This window comes from Mustela nivalis, assembly GCF_964662115.1.
Source record: "Mustela nivalis genome assembly, chromosome: 18".
Classification (NCBI taxonomy): domain Eukaryota; kingdom Metazoa; phylum Chordata; class Mammalia; order Carnivora; family Mustelidae; genus Mustela; species Mustela nivalis.
Genome location: NC_139037.1, coordinates 55717983 through 55736394, shown reverse-complemented (window position 1 = coordinate 55736394; position 18412 = coordinate 55717983). Strand labels below are relative to the sequence as shown.

The 18412-nt window shown below is 55.4% G+C and overlaps 2 protein-coding genes and 1 long non-coding RNA gene across 4 annotated transcripts; 2 read left to right on the top strand and 1 right to left on the bottom strand.

Annotated features, from left to right (window-relative positions):
- Nucleotides 1-668: 668 nt before the first annotated feature.
- On the top strand, nucleotides 669-7001 carry GRWD1 (glutamate rich WD repeat containing 1). Of its 2 annotated transcripts, XM_082710488.1 has the most exons (8): nucleotides 1019-1247; nucleotides 1447-1564; nucleotides 1653-1815; nucleotides 3760-3973; nucleotides 4112-4254; nucleotides 4425-4622; nucleotides 5391-5439; nucleotides 5969-7001. In XM_082710488.1, exons 1-8 carry the CDS (start codon nucleotides 1061-1063, stop codon nucleotides 6040-6042), a joined length of 1146 nt encoding a protein of 381 aa, XP_082566614.1. In that variant the 5' UTR covers nucleotides 1019-1060; the 3' UTR covers nucleotides 6043-7001. The 2 variants fall into 2 exon arrangements, with proteins under 2 accessions (XP_082566613.1, XP_082566614.1); XM_082710487.1 differs by lacking the exon at nucleotides 5391-5439 and having other exon boundaries at nucleotides 669-1247.
- A 183-nt stretch (nucleotides 7002-7184) lies between these two features.
- KCNJ14 (potassium inwardly rectifying channel subfamily J member 14) lies at nucleotides 7185-17168 on the top strand. Its single transcript, XM_082710490.1, has 3 exons — nucleotides 7185-7626; nucleotides 12793-13549; nucleotides 15225-17168. The coding sequence occupies exons 2-3, from the start codon at nucleotides 12845-12847 to the stop codon at nucleotides 15819-15821; spliced, it is 1302 nt and encodes a 433-aa protein (XP_082566616.1). The 5' UTR covers nucleotides 7185-7626; nucleotides 12793-12844; the 3' UTR covers nucleotides 15822-17168.
- LOC309852953 lies at nucleotides 7939-15338 on the bottom strand. Its single transcript, XR_014305453.1, has 2 exons — nucleotides 15256-15338; nucleotides 7939-9005 (listed from the first exon to the last, which is right to left on the bottom strand). It is a non-coding gene; the product is annotated as an uncharacterized lncRNA (long non-coding RNA).
- Nucleotides 17169-18412: the final 1244 nt, after the last annotated feature.

Here is an 18412-nt window from a genome sequence, read left to right as displayed (position 1 = left end):
GGAAACAGAAACTGAGAAAAGTCCCACAGAGGAAGAGAGGGCAGAAGGAAAATTGTATTGAGAACAATGAACCTGGAGGGAGGTGGGAGACAAAGACCCAGAGGAAGCTGTGAGAAAAGATCCTAAGAAGAAAAGGAATGAGAAGGGGTGAGGGCGGACAGAGACCTAGAGAGAAGGAACAGCGAACTCCACAAAGATCCAGGATCAAAACATTTCAGGATTAAGTCTAGCGTCCCATTCCTATGGCTGCAAGCAACGCGGCTTGCTAGAGTCTTCACATCCTGTTCATGCAAGCGAGGGGAGAGTCTAGTATGTCCTAGCCAATCCATCTACCTTGAATGCCCTCAATCTCACCAATGAGAATCTATTTTAGCATTTAATTATGCCAATTAGCCAAACCTCCGGTGCTGATGAGCGATAAGGAGAGCCAAAGCACACGTAGTAGTGGTCTCCAGAGGGCTGACTTTCTGATTATCTCTGACCATAGCTGCAATGTGAACGCCTGGTTAGGCTACTGACTGCCCCAAGAGGGTAGACTCAACAGACTAACTTACACATATTATCCCGTCTACGCTAAAGGATTTTGAAGTGAATTAAAGCCGTCATAACAAGGAGGGGTAAGGAAACAGGCTTTACGGTCCTCAGGGAGCAAAAACCAGTCCACTTGCCAGTAAGAACTCTTATTTGCATACATGAATAATGTAACGGAAAGGAAGCAATGAGTCAAAAGTGAAAGATGGAGTCGAAGCTCGGAACTCCTCCAGTAGGAGAAAACTGGCCTCGTACAGAACTACAACTCCCAGGAGGCCTTGCCGCTGCTCTGCCGAATAGTGCCGCAAAGTCACGCGAAGGGTGTAGCTTCTCCGTAACCGCAGGCCTCGGTCGCTAGGCTTGGGACGCCATTACCTTAGCTCTCCTTCACCCGGTCCCCACCGCCCTCTCAAACTGGTGAGCTGGGAGGTTTCCAAGGCAACCGTGCCGCAAGGCGGAACTCCCAAGGAGGGAAACGCAACCCGGAAGTGACGTCCTTACCTCGCGCCCGTGGTGAGAGGGTTCGAAGATGGCGGCGCGCAAGGGTAGGCGGCGCACATGTGAAACCGGGGAACCCATGGAGGCCGAGTCCAGCGACGCAGGGACCGAAGGCCCGACCCAGGTGTACCTGCCGGGTCGCGGACCGCCGCTGCGAGAAGGAGAGGAGCTGGTCATGGACGAGGAGGCCTATGTGCTGTACCACCGAGCGCAGACTGGTAGGACTGAGCACCAGGACTTCTGGTTCCTGAGTTAGGAGGGGACCGGAATCCCGAGTTCTGAGCGAGGCTGGTACTGAGTGTTTAACTTACGAGGCACTCAGAGAGAAGACTGGGTTGTAAGATGGGTGAAAACATCACACACGAGGAGGTTGAGATCTCTGTCCCATCCTAATTTTCCAACTCCTTCTATCCACAGGAGCCCCCTGCCTCAGCTTCGACATAGTCCGAGATCACCTGGGAGACAACCGAACAGAGCTCCCTCTTACACTTTACCTGTGTGCTGGGACCCAGGCGGAGAGCGCCCAGAGCAATAGGTGAGTGAGACCTGAGGTTTTATCCAGCCCCCAGGTCCCCCTCCCTCCTAAGGATCTGGGCATCCACTCGCCCCACACTTTTCCCCAGACTGATGGTGCTTCGGATGCATAATCTGCATGGGACAAAGCCCCCACCGTCAGAGGGCAGCGATGAGGAGGAGGAGGAGGAAGATGAGGAGGATGAAGAAGAACGGAAACCTCAGCTGGAGCTGGCTATGGTGCCCCACTATGGTGGCATCAACCGGGTCCGGGTATGTACAGTCCCTGGCGCCTTCTGTACGTTCTCCTAACCCCCCTCCACCCCTAACCCTCTTGCCCATGCCTCTGGCTTTTAGAATAGTACCTGGCACACAGTTTGCATATATTAGTTTGTGTCTCTCTTAGGTTTCTTTGTCATTGTCACTGTGTGTTAGGAGCCGTAGGGCGCTGTTTTTTACTACGTTTCCTCTTCAGTAAAATGGTGAAAATTGCAAAACTTGCCTGATGAGCTGACGGGAGGCTGAAATGGAATAACATATGGTTATTTGAAGTGTCTAGAGACAGCATTTGGTTGTAGTATAGAAATGTGTGTTTTATTGTTATTGTTCAGGAACTGGCCTGTGCTGTAGGGTCACTTTGGTGCTGCTGAGTTATAGCCCCTTCAGAGCAGCTGATGTGTGAATGAAACTAGATGGTGTTTGAACAGCACTCGCGGCAGTGCGTGGTCCACAGCTCTTCCTGTGTGTTCCCATTCAAGGCTTACCGTGTTTCAGGCAACGTTCTGTGCCCGGGAGATTTAACAGAGAGCAAAAGGTCTCTGGTATTCTGAAACTTAAGTGCTAGCGGGGAAGGGAACAAGAAGAAGCTGAGTAAATGCATCCAGAGGTGCCAGGTATTGTGGGGGAAAGTAAGGAAGGAAAGGGAAGTAGGATGTTCCTGGAGTGGATTTGCTCTTTTAAATAGTGTCGTCAGGGAACTATTTATGGTAGGGTGCCATGTGAACGGAGACCCACAGGAAGTAAGGGAATGAGCCAAAGGAAACACAGAGGAAACACAGCAGAGGAAACACAAGAGTAAAGGCCCTGGGACAAACATTACATGTTTGGAAGTTCAAGGGAAGGCAGGGAGACCAGTGCATTCACTAAAGCACATGGACGAAGGGGAGAGTGACAGCATATGGGGGATGGGAGTGGGTGGGTTGTATAGGGCTTACAGGCTGATGGAAGGACTTGGTTACTTGGGGAGAAAGTTTGAGCCATTGGAGGGTTTAGAGCAGAGGACAAATGGGATCTGACTTAAGGGTTTTTGTTGTTGTTTGTTTTTGAGAGAGGGAAAGAGGGAGTCTTAAGCAGGCTCCACGCACAGCATGAAACCCTACACAGGGCTTGATCCCGACACCCTGAAAGCATGACCTGAGCCAAAATCAAGAGTCAGACACTCAACCGACTGAGCCACCCAGGTGCCCCAGGATCTGACTTGTGTTTTAAAGAGATTTCCTCTGACCACTGTATGGAGAACAGATGCAGGGAGGCAAGGGAGGACAGTCCTATGGGGAAGCCATAATTCAAGGGAAAGGAAGACACAGTAGCAGGAGTGGTGACATTAGAGGTTCTAAGGGGTTGAAAGTGGTGCATTTTGAATGTAGCCAGTTTAGCATGGGGTGGGTGTGGGGAGGAAAAGACAAGTCAGTGAGTCTAATAGTTTGGGGCCTGAGGCGGGGAGCCCCCGGAAGGAGGAGGTTGCCAGTGGTGACTAGGAGCTTGGCTTCGGTCATGTTTGAACAGTTGGTGTGGTAGGAGGGATTACTGGAAACCTTGAGGCCGCGTGGGATCTCCTAGTGAGCAGATGTTATAGGGCAGAGACACCCAAGGACAGAGGCCTGTGATCCACCAGCATTTAGAGGGTTACGGAGACCGGTGGTCTGAACCCTTTTCCAAGGGTTGGTGGAGTTACGGCCTCTCTTCCTGGGGCTCTAGGCATTTTCCGTCTCATATCACCGCCCCTACACAATGTGGGAAGTTGTCCCAGGTACCATGCTGGTCCTGCCGGCTAATTCCATCCCCGCAAAGGCTTCTGGGAGCCAGAGCCCCACCCCTGAAGTAGTGGGAGTTCTGAGGAACTGCAGTTCTGATTCTCAGGGGATGCTGGGAACTGTGGTCACCACCCTGAGCCTCCTGTCACTCTCCCCTCCCTCTCCCTTCTCTCTTCCCCTGCAGGTGTCGTGGCTGGGGGAGGAGCCGGTGGCTGGGATATGGTCAGAGAAGGGCCAGGTGGAGGTGTATGCGCTGCGGCGGCTCCTGCAGGTGGTGGATGACCCCCAGGCCTTGGCGACCTTCCTCCGGGACGAGCAGGCCCGTGTGAAGCCCATATTCGCCTTCTCTGGCCACATGGGCGAGGGCTTTGCACTTGACTGGTCCCCTCGTGTGTCTGGTAAGTCACTGGGGTGCCTACTCGGTCCCCGGAGGATGAGGGAGCAGGGTCCATAGGAAGGGTGGGGGCTGAGGGTGTGGGGAGAAGAGCCAGCCGGGGCCAGCTGGGCCCCGGCAGTTTCCTGAGTCCTGGTTCTAGGGCGCCTGCTGACTGGTGACTGTCAGAAGAACATCCACCTGTGGACGCCGACGGACGGCGGCTCCTGGCACGTGGACCAGCGGCCGTTTGTGGGCCACACACGCTCTGTGGAGGACCTGCAGTGGTCCCCAACTGAGGACACAGTGAGAGAGGCCTGAGGGGTCCCGACTCCTGGGTCTTGGGGCCAGGACGGGGACTGGGGCTACGTCCCAGTGAGGGGGACACTGGGAAAAGAGGGTAGCCCACCACTCGTCCCTGGTCTCCAGGGTGGGGAGGCAGGTACCCCGGGTCACACAGACGCTGCCTCGCCCAGGTGTTCGCCTCGTGCTCAGCTGATGCCTCCATTCGCATCTGGGACATCCGGGCCGCCCCCAGCAAGGCCTGCATGCTTACCGCCGCTGCTGCCCACGACGGGGATGTCAACGTCATCAGCTGGAGCCGCCGGGAACCCTTCCTGCTCAGCGGTGGGGATGATGGTGCCCTCAAGGTCTGGGACCTGCGGCAGTTCAAGGTACTTTCCCAGCCAGACATTTCCCTCACTGGAAGGGGGCCTACTCCCAGCAGCTGCTAGGATTTGCAGGTTTCCCTTGGGTTCTTGTCTTCCAGAGCTGGGAAGGCCTGTTGGGGGTGGTCTGGCCCTGTTGGGGTACAGATGTGGAAGCAGGCTTAGCGGGAGGAATGCTGTTAGGGTTGCTTGTTCCGCCAGCCGGAGAGGGGACAGGAGACAACAGGCCGAGCAGCAGCCATGGCCCCCAACTCCATGCCCCCGCTCGTGAGCCGGGCAGCTGGAGGCTTCAGGCGCCGCTGAGCTGTAGCCGTTTTGTTAACGAGCTCTGTACAGTCAGCTGAGACTCGGAACCTGCGTAGTTCATCATAGGAGAGGAAACAGGTGCAGGAAGGACAGGAGCAGAGGAGACATCACCATCGGGCCAAAAGTTGACTTCCCGGAGTCGGTGGCAGCTCTGGGCAGGAGGAATTGCAACTCTGGCGCCCCCCTGGCCGACGCCCCCACTAAGTACAGCTCTGTACCCTTCCTGGGACCCCCATGACGTAATCTTTTCTCCCCTCTGGTATGGTGAGTTCCACAGCATCAGCTCTAAGGAAGCTTCTAGAAACGGGTTCCAGCCCCCAAGGCAGGTGTCGGGGCAGTTTCCATGGCCAAGTTGATTGGCCACTGGTACTTGGGAACCTCGTGGCCAATCCAGAGAGACTCCAGCACCCAGCAGCACCTTCGCTTTAGTAAAAGTGCTGTTTTTCTTTTCCTCGGCTGCCCCTGGAGCCTGGGAGCTGTGCTTCTGCCCTCTTTAAGGCCTTCATAGAATCTGCAGGTTTGAGAATCACCACCACCCCTCCTTTTTTAAGATTTATTTATTTAGAGAGAGAATGTGCACGCATGAGCAGGGGTCAGGGCAGAGGGAGAGAGAGGGAGAGAATGTTGCAGAGCTCCACGTGGGGCTTGATCAAGGACCCTGAGATCATGACCTGAGCTGCAAGCAAGAGTCGGCGCTCAACTGGATGAGCCACCTGGGGCCCTGAGAACTGCTCCCTTTTATAGGAAGGGAAACTGAGGCACACCCTTAGTTTCAGAGGACCAGTGGTGGGGATTTTGTGACCTGGAGCTGGACAGGGCTTTTTTGCAGGTGAAACCACGGTTCTCAGCAGCCCCCTAGGACATTAGGCCCTGTATCACCCTTGCACTTGGCCTCCTGTCCCTTTCGGAGAACCTGGGCTTGTGTGGGTCCCAGAGGTTGTGCCCTAGGGGAACCCGACAGCCTAGGAGTGGTGAGGGCTCGGCCTGGGCCACCCCAGGGAGTCAGGCTGAGGTGCTCAGAGCCCCGCACTCTCTTCTTCCCATAGTCTGGCTCCCCGGTGGCCACCTTCAAGCAGCACGTGGCCCCCGTGACCTCAGTCGAGTGGCACCCCCAGGATAGTGGGGTTTTCGCGGCCTCAGGTGCGGACAATCAGATCACGCAGTGGGACCTGGCTGTGGAGCGTGACCCCGAGGCAGGCGAGGTGGAGAGCACTGACCCCGGGCTGGCAGGCCTCCCGCAGCAGCTGCTGTTCGTGCACCAGGGCGAGACGGACCTGAAGGAGTTGCATTGGCACCCGCAGTGTCCCGGGCTCCTCGTCAGCACGGCGCTGTCGGGCTTCACTGTCTTCCGCACCATCAGCGTATGATGCGCCTGCTGCGGCGGCCCCAGGCCCTTCACTCGGCCGCCAAGGCCAGAGCTGGGTCCGCGGGCAGGGGCAGGTCTGCCGACCCATCCTCCTCCAATCCAAGGATGTCAAGCGGGCCATTGGCTGCCGTGATGGATTCTGTGTGACATCTTGTTCTTTGAAATGACTTCATTTCGTCCCACCACCCCTCTTGCCAAAGATTCTGGTTTAACCCATGACTGTAGAACTGCGTGGTTCCGTCCAGGGAGCCTTCTCACCACAAGGCCCCGTTTGGTGCCGGGGGCCCTCATGCGGGAAGACTTGGTTTGGCCCAGACTGCCCTCCCCTTCTCCCCACCACCTGTGCAAGGACCTGCTGGCCTGTTTCCCAGGTGGGCCTGGTGGGGGCCACTGTCATCGTGCATATTTTGTGAGCTCTGGCCCCTGGCTCGACCCTTTGACCTCTCCGTCCCAGGACCCAATTGTCACCACCAGTCTCCCCGCAGGGAACTCAAGCACTTCGCCATGGGTAGGCCAAAGTGGTGAGCTGGGCTCCTCTGGCAGAATCTGGTTTTGCCCTTTGTCTTCCTGCCACACAGGGTTTGGTCCGGACTTCCTAGTGGGGGCTGTCGGGGGACAGGGGGTCTTCCTCCCCTCTGTCCACCATGCAAGATGGGCTCCATGCGGGGAGGAATGCCAGGGGGCTCCTGAGGCAGTAAAGGACCGGAACAAGGCCTGACGTGTGTGGGACTCACTGGCGGGCTGCTTCCCTGTGCGGAGACGGGAGGAGGCAGTGGGAAGTGGGCCCCCAGATGTCCAGAGGCCTGTGTGTCTGGAGAGGCCCCTGGGAAGCCCCGCATCATGTGGTCCCTTGGCCCCATCGGGTGCTGTTGACATCCACCTGCCGTAGATTTTATTCCATGTAGAACTCAGTCTGGGTCTCTAGAAGGGTGGCTCACCTGTGTCCCCCCAACTTTCGAAGGCTTCATTTTGGAACCAGGGAGTCCCCCCCATTTCTCTGTCGTTCCACTGCTGTCCCCTTTCTCTTTGTTCCCTCATCTGTGTCCCCACATCCCCGTGTCTCCCTGCCCCCCCCTCTGTGTCTGCCACCGCATCTCCTCCAGCCTGCTTGGGCTACGGCCCAGCCGCCCTGCCTGGCCGTCCTCCCGGGCTCCCCCCTCTGCGGCTCTGAGCTGGCCCCACCCCCTGCCCCCTCCCTCGGCCGGGCCTCTGATCCGCCTGTGGACACAGAGGTCGGGCGCCCAGCACAAGGCCCCAGGACACATCACCGCCCCTTGGCACTCACAGAGGCCTCCCCACAGCCCTAGAGAAGGGCATGGGGGTGGGCTGCCCCACCAGGTATGTGTCTCCATACAGGGACCCTGGCCGGGGAGTGGGAGGGTCCTGGGCTGAAACCATCCCACCCCCCCACCCCCCAGTCCACGTTCCTCCTTGCACCTTCCTTGCCTGGACCCCTCTGCCCTACATCCCTCTCCTCGCTATTCCCCCGGGAAGGTCCTGCCTCACCAATTCCAGACCCAGAACAACCTCTTCCCTGGTTGGGTGACCAGCTCTGACCCCCTCTCCATCTGGCTTCTGCCCCCTCATGCCTGTCATCACGAGCCTCTCCCGCCCATCTCTGTCCACAGCTCCAGCCCTCCGGCTTCCCGTTTCCTGACACATCATCTTCCCTTCCAAATTGCTCCTAGTCTGCCTGTCTCTCCTGCCCTCTCCCGCCATGTCTCTGTCCCCTCATGCTGTGGCTTCGATCTCTCTCTCTAGGTCTCTGATACCTCCCCAGGTCTCTCTACACCCTACCACTACCCAGTCTCTGTCCCCCTCCCTCTACAACCCATACCCTTTAGAGGGTTTTTCCCTCTTTCTAGGCTCCCTCTCAGCACCTTTCCTGTCCCCTCTGAGCCTCTGGTTCCTCACACCCCAGCCCCCACTCTGGCAGTCTCTGCCCTCCAACCTGCTGCTCAGACTCTGTTGGTGGGTGGGGGAAAAGTGGGGGGAGGGCAACACCCGGGGTCTCCCGAAGTGTGAAAGTACTCCTTTTGGGGGGGGGGGGGAGTTGGGGCCTGGGGGCGGAGCTTCTTGGCCTCAGATTAGACAGTGACTTTGACACCAAGTTGACACACCTTAAGCCCCATGTCTCCTTTATATGGAAACATTAAGCTGCTCTGGCAGGTCAGGGGGAGGATGGGGGAGGACTTGAGGCTCTGGATCCTTTCCCCTCCTGTCCTGCCTTCACGGGGCAGTGTGGGGGGAGGAGAGGGCAGGCTTGAACCTCTGTCCCATCCACCCTGTGTGAGCTGGGCCATGTGGGATGCAGACATGGCCCCCTGGAGGTGAAGGCCCCCATCGACTTTGTGAAATGGCCACAGCCACTTCTGCCTCACAGGGCTGAGGGGGGAATTTATGAGGCAGAGTCCTGCATTGGAAAGGCTCAGGACCCAAACCGGCACCCCACCCTCGGCACTGCATGGGTCTGGCCAGGTCGTGGAGCCCGCTCCCGACCTGTGAAGTGGGGTGGTGATCTTGACCTCCTGGTGTCCTGGACAGTTGAGGTGAGGTGAGTGGTGGAGTCTGGCGGAGTCCAGTGGGCGGGCTGCAGGCATCCCTGAGCTCATGCAAGGTCAGGGACACGGTAGGTGCTCAGGGAGCAGGAGTGCTCCGATTAGGTTGTCCGTGGGTTGTCGCTCAGGCTTTGGCAGCTGAGAAACCTGGATGGGAGCCTGAGAAAAAGAAGGGACCTCAGGGCCTCAGTTTGCTTTACTGTGAAAAACAAAGCCCACCCACCGCCACATCCAAGGTTGTGGTTAGAGACCGGTGAGCAGGTATGGGAGGACCCAGCCTGGCACGCAACTCCCCTACCGTGTCAGTGGTTGCTGATGGGACCAACGTGTAGCTGCGGCTTCTGGGCGGGAGAGGGCTGCAAACACGGAGCTCAGAGGTTGGATTCAAACCCGGCCCCTGCAGCATCAGCTTCACTTAACCCCTCTCAGGAAGAATGCTCTCCCATCTCCCAGGGTTGTTGAAGGTGAGAAAAGAGTCAAGGTGGGGGTACGTGGTTGATGCTCAGTACAGCCAGGCCCCGTCCACTCTGACCTCAGCTGCCACTTTGCATCCTCAGAGTCAACAGCCAGAGCCATCCAGGTGGTTATGGACAGCAGGTGCAGCTCTCCGTTGTTGGCGGGGGAGGGCAGTGCGGAACCCACTGGTGCTGGACTTGACATTGACTAACAGCTCTCTCAGTTTGAGCACTCCAGGCCCTGCCTAGGAGCTCATGGGGGTCCCAGAGTGTGACCCAGGGGCCACACATACATAGGCACTTGGTAAATAGTGGTGGGACTGCCCCAAATCTAACCTAGCCACCTCCACAGCTGCTAGGGTGCAGGGTGACGAAGTCCCTGGGTCCCGGCCCCACAGTTTCCCTTCCTTCTCTACCCTGTGAGCAGTGGTGATTCAGATTTCCAGAGGAGGGAGCCAGGGCTCAGGCAGGGATGTGACTTGCCACCAGTCCCACGGTCAGGAAGCATCAGAGCTCGGATTCAAAAGCGCAGATTCTTTCTAGAGACCAGACTCCGGGAAAGGAAGCCAGTGGTCCCAGGGCATACGGTGCGTCATCCACTGAGCCAGGACCGGGGCCATTGATCCAGATGACTGGGAGACCCTGACCTTGAAGAAGTCTGATTTTGCCCCATTTTATAGTTGAAAAAACTGCTTAGAAAGATTTGCCCAAGACCTGAGATGCAGGACAGAGCTTGGGTTGGCTCTTTTTTGGGTTTTTGTTTGGAATTTTTGTGACAGTTCATTGAAATACAAGTTCGAAAAGGGGGCTCCTGGCTCAGTGGAGTGTGCAGCTCTTGGTCTCAAGGTCATGAGTTTGAGCCCCGCAGTTGAGTGTAGAGATAATTTAAAATTTGAAGAAATACATATAATTCAGATAAAATACAACTGATACACTGAAGTATACAATTCAGTGTTTTTTAGTATTTTCATGGAGTTGTACCACAATCAGTTTTCGAACATTTTCATCACCCCAGCATGTCCTCTGGCTATCACTCCCCCACCCCAGCCCCATCTCCCCAGCCCCAGGGGAGCTCAATGTACAGACTTGCCCATCTGGACATATAAATGAAAGTATACACTATGTGGTGGGAGGGTCTTAACAGACGTTACACTCAACGCAGAGCCTGACACAGGGCTTACTCTCATGACCCTGAGATCAGACCTGAGCCAAAACCAAGAATCAAATGCTTCACCCACTTGAGTTACCCAGGTTTCCCAACATGTGGTCTTCTGTATTCGGCTTCCTTAGCATGACGCTTTCAAGGTTCATCCATGTTGTGGTGTGTCAGCATATTTCCTAGCTGGGTAGTATATCACTGTGTGCATAGATCATGTTTCGCTATTCATTCATCAACTGATGGCTCCTCAGGTTGTGTCCATCTGCTGGCGATCTCAAATAACACTGTCAGGAAGATCTGTGAACAAGCCGTCTGTGCGGATGTTTGTTTTGTCCTGAGCGGACGCCCAACTCCTCTTCCCAAGTTTCACTGTGCTTTTGATTTGCGTTCCCCTGACGGCTGACCACGTGGAGCATCCCTTTAGATGCTTTATGTGCTTATCTTATTGGCTACCTGTAAATCCTTCTTAGACAAATGTCTTTTCAGGTCCTTTGCCTATTTTTTTTCAGAGATTGATTGATTGGTTGGTTTGAGAGAGAGAGACACAGAGAGCACAGGAGGGAGGGACAGAGGGAGAGGGAGTCTTAAGCAGACTCCGCACCGAGCATGGAGCCTAACACAGGGCTCAAACTCAGGACTTGAGATCACAACCTGAGCTGAGACCAACAATTGGACGCTTGACTGACTGAGCCACCCAGGTGCCCCTCCTTTGCTTAGTTTTAAATTGTGGTGTCTTTTTACTATTGAGTTGTAAGGGGTGTTTAAATATATTTTCTAAGATTTTTAAAACTTGGAGAGAGAGCAAGCACCAGTGGGGGGCAGAGGGAGACAGAGAAGCAGACTCTGCACTGAGCAGGGAGCCGGAGGTGGGACTTGATCCCAGGACCCTGAGATCATGACCTGAGCTGAAGGCAGGTTCGTAACTGACTGAGCCATCCAGGTGCCCCTGTTTAGATATTTTAGATTAAAGCTTCTTACATATATAATTTGCAATTATTTTCTCCCATTGGTGGGTTGTCTTTTCACTTTCTTTTTTTTTTTTTCAAGATTTTTTATTTATTTATTTGACAGAGAGAGAAATCAGAAGTAGGCAGAGTGCAGGCAGAGAGAAAGGGGGAAGCAGGCACCCTGCTGAGCAGAGAGCCCAATGTGGGGCTCGATCCTAGGATCCTGGGATCATGACCTGAGCTGAAGGCAGAGGCTTAACCCACTGAGCCACCCAGGTGTCCATCTTTTCACTTTCTTGATAGTGTCCTTTGAAGCACAAGAGCTTTTATTTTTCTTTTAAAGATTTTATTTTTAAACCATCTCTATACCCACTGTGGGGCTTGAACTGACAACCCCAGGCTGGAGGGACTGAGCCAGCCATGGACCTCTCAGAAGTTCTTAATTTGGGGGCACCTGGGTAGCTCAGGGGGTTAAGCCTCTGCCTTTGGCTCAGGTCCTGGCCTCAGGGTCCTGGGATTGAGCCCTGCATCAAGCTCTCTGCTTGGCGGGGAGCCTGCATCCCCCCCTCTCGCTGCCTGCCCCTCTACTTATGAGCTCTCTGTTAAATAAATAAAATCGTTTTTTTTAAAGTTCTTAATTTGGGAGACACCTGGATGGCTCAGTTGGTTGAGAGACTGCCTTCGGCTCAGGTCATGATCCAGGACTTCCAGGATCTCGTCCCACCTCGGGCTCCCAGCTCCTTGGGGAGTCTGCTTCTCCCTCTGACTTTCTCCTCTCTCATGCTTTCTTACTCATTCTCCCTCAAATAAATAAAATCTTTTTTAAAAATTCTTAATTTTGATCAAGTTCAAATTCATCCACCATTTTTCCTTTTGCTGCTTCTGCTTCCTGAACCCGTCTTTGAGCCATAGGTGATGGAGAGCCCTGGCCCCTCTCTCCAATGCGGATTCCATGTTGAGAAACAGTCACCATTCTGTGGACTCTGGATTGGTGACACTCAAATCCTTGTTTACTCAGCTCCAACCTTGGGCAAGTTAAACATTTTGTACCTGTTTTCTCATCTATAAGATGGGTGTCAGACTCAACTATGTAAATTCATGTCAGGGGCTCCCAACAGTGTCTGGCGCAGTACAGATGTCTGCTCTCATTACTGTGGTGCTTGCTATCATATTGTCACAGCTATGACTTTGTTGCTGCTGTTCCCCTATTGTTGCAAGCATCCCCTATCATTGTCCTCGATGCTGAACTGTTCCGCCTTTCAGGGTGAGTAATGAGCCACCCATTTGCCAGATGAGGCCACCACGGCCCAGGGAGCACGCCTCGCCGAGGAGCCCACCCTTCCCGGCGCCCCCCTGACGTGGCTGCCCGCTTCTCGTTTCCACAGGTTCGGGGCGCCCGCCCCCCACTAGGACAAGTGGAGGGGGTGCCCCCGCCCAATGGGCCTGGCCAGGGCCCTGCGCCGCCTTAGCGGCGCCCGGGAGCCCAGGGAGGGCCGCGCCGGCGATGAGGAAGAAGAGGCCGGGCCGGGGCTGTGCCGCAACGGGTGGGCGCCGTCGCCGGCGGGGCGGCGCCGCGGGCGCTTCGTCAAGAAGGACGGGCACTGCAACGTGCGCTTCGTGAACCTGGGCGGCCAGGGCGCGCGCTACCTGAGCGACCTGTTCACCACGTGCGTGGACGTGCGCTGGCGCTGGATGTGCCTGCTCTTCTCCTGCTCCTTCCTCGCCTCCTGGCTGCTCTTCGGCCTGGCCTTCTGGCTCATAGCCTCGCTGCACGGCGACCTGGCCGCCCCGCCGCCGGCGGCGCCCTGCTTCTCGCAGGTGGCCAGCTTCCTGGCCGCCTTCCTCTTCGCGTTGGAGACGCAGACGTCCATCGGCTACGGCGTGCGCAGCGTCACCGAGGAGTGCCCGGCCGCCGTGGCCGCCGTGGTGCTGCAGTGCATCGCCGGCTGCGTGCTCGACGCCTTCGTCGTGGGCGCCGTCATGGCCAAGATGGCCAAGCCCAAGAAGCGCAACGAGACGCTCGTGTTCAGCGAGAACGCTGTCGTGGCGCTGCGCGACCGCCGCCTCTGCCTCATGTGGCGCGTCGGTAACCTCCGTCGCAGCCACCTGGTTGAGGCGCACGTGCGGGCCCAGCTGCTGCAGGTGGGAGCCGTAGGGGTGGAAGGGCCCGCCCTGGGGCAGGAAGAGGCCCGCCGCGGGGGGAGCGGGGTAGAATGGTGGGAGATGTAGGCCTGAGAGTGAGGTTGGAGGGGTGGTGTGCGGCTGGCCTGGCTGGCGCGTGGACTACAATTCCCAGCAGTCACGCGGGCAGGAAACCTCTCGTCTCCATTGTGGCCCAAGGCTCCTTCCTGGATCAGTTATAGGAGGTGGAAACCCAAGAGAGAGATCTGTGACCAGTGCTAACCGGAGACCTTGGCTTGAAACAGATCTTGAGACATAAAGAGCTTCGTGTGGCTTGAGGATGGGCCCCCAATGGGGTTGTGGGATATCGAGACCTGTGGAGGCCACACCTGGCCTGTAAAGGCTCTGAACTACAATTCCCAGAAGCCTCTGTGGGCAGGGTACCCGTTAGGAAGGGACGGTCTGAGCCAATGATGTCGTTTTGTGGGTGGCTGTAAACCACAGCTCGGGTTTACACACATAGCCCACAGAGCAGTACCTACAGGGGTCTATGACTTGAGGCTAGGCCCATGGGATTGTGGGAGATGTAAGCCCAAGGATGGGGTGCAGGTCACACCTGCAGAAGAGCTGTGGAAGGCAGTTCTCAGTGGCCCAGCCGGCCTTACCAGCCTCCTGCTCAGGGGAGTACAGGGCTGGAAAACACCCTTGAATTGTACGGTATTGCTAAGATAGTCAAAACAACTGACCCCCATTGGCGCCTGGGGTAGCAGCTCCCTCTGGTACCCGGAAGAAGGCGCCTTAGTGTTTCTCTAGAATTGTGATGAAACCGCCCAAAGCCTGGGGCAGTAGTTGTCCTTGCCCAGGTAGAGACACTTAAGAACCCTGGGGTGAGGTTGGAGTTTGGTGAAAGGGAGGACAGGATGGTGGTGGGAGCTACAACTCCCAGCAGCATCTGGGGGCTCCTTCTGGATTCATGACTAAGATTCATGAATAGGAGAGATACTCTCTCTTCCGGGAGTCTGTGGGGCACTGACACGGCTTGGGAGCTTGCCTGTGGAACCAGTGGGGGGTTGTAGGTGGAAAACTACCAATATCTGGCCTGGGGACTGCATTGTCCCCACCCCGACACACACACACACACACACACACACACACACACAGTGGGACAGAGAGTCTTGTAGTTGGGTTGCCCCCAGGCTAGCCCCTGGGTAGCGCCCCAGGGGCTAGCCTGAGGCTGTGGTAGAATATGGAGTGTGGGACCTAGGTTGTCATGCTTATTTATCCCTCTGTGGCCATATATTGAAAACCATTTTTCTATCCCTCTCCTCCTCCTCCAATTGCTGCTTGCACATGACTCTTCCCTTCTGTTCTCTCTTTAACTTCTGTCTCTGTCTTGCTGATTTCTGCTACTCTGTGCCAATCATTCTGCCCCTCTTGCATCTCTATCCCCAAACCCTCTGAGTCTCTGTCCCTCACTCTTTACCTCTGGTTCTGTCCCCCCACTTTCTCTGGGCCTCCATCATCCTCTCTCTGGGCCTCCATTCCCCTCTCTCTGGGTCCGTGTCCTCACCCCACCCCCCTGTCTCTTTCTGCTCCCCCATCCTTGGCATCTCCATTCCATTCTCTCATCATGTCTGTCTCCATTCATCTCTGTGCTCCCTGTGGGCTGTCTTTGGACCCTCCCCTCTTGCTGCAGCCTCGTGTGACCCCAGAGGGCGAGTACATACCACTGGATCACCAGGACGTGGACGTGGGCTTTGACGGCGGCACCGATCGAATCTTCCTCGTGTCTCCCATCACCATCGTGCACGAGATTGACTCTGCCAGTCCTCTCTATGAACTAGGACGTGCCGAGCTGGCCCGGGCTGACTTTGAGCTGGTGGTCATTCTCGAGGGCATGGTTGAGGCCACGGCCATGACCACACAGTGTCGCTCCTCCTACCTCCCTGGTGAGCTGCTCTGGGGCCATCGTTTTGAGCCAGTCCTCTTCCAGCGTGGCTCCCAGTATGAGGTTGACTATCGCCACTTCCACCGCACTTACGAGGTCCCAGGGACACCGGTCTGCAGCGCCAAGGAGTTGGATGAACAGGCCGAACGGGCCTCCCACAGCCCCAAGTCCAGTTTCCCCGGATCTCTGGCTGCGTTTTGTTATGAGAATGAACTTGCGCTGAGCTGCTGCCAGGAGGAAGAGGAGGAAGAGGAGGCCAAGGAGGGGGATGGGGTGGAGGCCGAAGATGGGACTGCCAGCCCCCAAGTACTAACACCAACCCCCGCACTGACCCTACCCCCGTGATGCCAGTTGGTGTCCCCCTATTTGTACCCCCTTCCCAGAAATAGCAAGATGGAGAGTTCAGGCCCTCTCCTGGGATGGGAGCAGGTGTTTCCCAAGACCAACAAGCCTGCTGGGTAAATTATTAGCTGGTGAAGTTCTGCCATGCGCAGTGGACCCACCACAGACATACTGGATCTTAATCTCTCTGCAGTCCATGCTCCTTCCTGAGACCCCTTTATCAGCCTGATTCCTGAGTCTCTCCAGAACTTCAGGATCCAGAATTCCAGACCACCCAAGAGGCAAGGACTTGTGGTTCTAGATTCTTCTACGTGGCTGGGTTGGGTTGTTGAGCAGGGTCAGGCCTCCAGGTATATACTGCCTCCAGGTACAGCAACGAGATTAAGAGTGTGTAGGTCTGGATTGACCTAAGATTCAAGGGACTGTTGCTTCTTGCCTCAGCTAACCAAGTAGCAAATCATTTTTTTTCCTAGACCACGTAAGGAGGGAAGGTTATGGAATTCCCCAAGAATTCAAGATGATCTTTAATAACCAATGACAAAGATTGTTGAAGGCAGGTCAAGAAAAGAACTTGTGGTTTCAGAAGGCCCAAGAGTTAAGATTCTGTGAATCTGGATTGGCCACAGAGGCAAGCACTGGTGGTTCTAGAACACGTTGATTAGAATGTTGAGCTACTGAGGAAGCTTAAGAATCATGTTTCTAGAATGTACAAACAGTGTCTGTGGGTCTGGAAGCGCAACAGCAACAGCTTGGGAGTTCTTGATATTAGATAACTCCAGGCCACTAGCCATAGAACATCAAACCAAGGGGTTTGGGTCCATGGGTCCAGGGGATAATCAGTGCTTCTTTATGACCCACAGTGGTTTTTTTAAAAAAGTGCCATTCTAGAATGTCCAAAGGAATCAGGATTCTGTGGCTCTAGATTGATCACAGAGTCAAGGAAGGAGAGGTGATGCTAGATGACTGAGATTGGCCGGTTCCAGTTTGCCCAGTGGAGTTGAGAATCTCGATGATTCTTTGTGGTTCTGTAATGCCAAAAGGAATCAAGGCTCCAGGGATCCAGGGCTGTCCATTATTAAAACCTGGAAGGTCTAAGCAGCACCTAGAACTTGGCAGTTCTGGGAGGGGGGCTCGGGACTTGATTGGCAGCATTTCTGGGCTGACCCAGAAAGGGAGGGCCCACACAAGACCCTGTGGATAACAGGGCTGGTCGTTGGGCAAGGGAAAGAGAGGCCCAAGGCTGATGGGTCAATGATGCTCTGGAATCCTACACCTAGCAATGTGTGTCTATTTCTTAAAGATGTTACACATATGTGTATTATATATATAATATAAATACAGATATCTATCTATATTTTCCTGTGGTTCGTACAAAAGGGTTAGAAACTGAGTTTGAGCTAATTGAAATGGAGTCCCTTATGAGGATCCAGGAAGCTTTGCTCTAAATCCCAACTCTGCAACAACTTGCTGTGTGGTTTTGGGCTAATCATTCCCCTCTTGCCTCAATCTCCCTATCTGTAAAAATGGAGCACTCAAACTTGAAGTTCTCCAAAGACCCTTCCACCAGGATGATTCCTCACTTCATTGAAGGGGACAGCTGGAGGCAGGCGTGAGGGTCCTATACATTTCCCAGCTTTCCCTGGTGCTGGAAGGCATGGCCTTCCAGGGGTAACCAGGACAGGAGATGCTCTTGAAGGCCAGCTCTGAACTTGGATGTGTGAACAACGCAGCAGGCAAGGGGTAGTGTGGGCTGTGGCTAAGGGCCCCAGTCCAGGTTAGGGGGCAGGGAAAGGAGAAGGTAGGTCTAAATGCCAGGAGAAAGTATGTGTTCAGGGGAGAATTGTGCCCCAGATTAAATCACTGGGGCCTCTGTTGGTGTGTCTGAGTGTCCTTCTGCGGATGGCTCATCACACCTGTCCTCCAGCCCACACCGTACTCCTATCTAACTAAGTGCCCAGCAGGCTGGGAGCCAAATGCAGAAGGAGCCGGTGGAGGAGGACACATTCCCACCCGTGTCCCAGGACTGCGGGTAGGCACTGTCATTGCCCATTAGCTTGCCTGAAGGCTGCAGCAGCCCAGGTCCCCGGATCTGGCTTCTCCACCTCCCTTTATCCTTCAAAATCCCCCCTTAATAACCGGATGGGATTAATTAGCTAGCTGTTCTCCCAGAGCAGGTGTCTGGGTAGGGACGGGGGTACTGGAAACACAGGCACGGAGAAGGATGTTAAATTGGGGGTGAAGGGACAGGAAAAGCATTCTGTTTGGAAGGAAAGAAGAGTGGGGCAAAGCTGGCACAGCCTAGCTTTCCACTGGGGAGGACAAGGCCTGGGCCACTCATAAAGGTCAGGGAGAGATTAAGAGGCTCCGTGTCTAATCTGTCAGCTTAACCAGGTCCTGGCCCTGAATCTGTGCCCCACCTGCCTAGCCCAGGGACAGCAAATGAGGACAAGGCCCAGACACCACCTGAGACCCAGTTAGGGAACCCCCCAGGACAGGGATGCCCAGGTACGCTATCCTGGCCAGCTGCCTGCAACTGCTTTTTCTGCAAGGAATGGAAATCAGAGGCTGGGGTTGGAGAACGGGGAGGGGAGAGA

Excerpts from the sequence above, each read along its gene's own strand:
- GRWD1 (XM_082710487.1), top strand. The coding sequence starts at position 1,061 with ATGGCGGCGCGCAAGGGTAGGCGGCGCACATGTGAAACCGGGGAACCC. Across the intron at positions 3,974-4,111 it reads CTGGTCCCCTCGTGTGTCTG|GGCGCCTGCTGACTGGTGAC; the intron begins GTAAGTCACTGG and ends TCCTGGTTCTAG. Across the intron at positions 4,255-4,424 it reads GGTCCCCAACTGAGGACACA|GTGTTCGCCTCGTGCTCAGC; the intron begins GTGAGAGAGGCC and ends TGCCTCGCCCAG.
- KCNJ14 (XM_082710490.1), top strand. The coding sequence starts at position 12,845 with ATGGGCCTGGCCAGGGCCCTGCGCCGCCTTAGCGGCGCCCGGGAGCCC. Across the intron at positions 13,550-15,224 it reads TGCGGGCCCAGCTGCTGCAG|CCTCGTGTGACCCCAGAGGG; the intron begins GTGGGAGCCGTA and ends CTCTTGCTGCAG.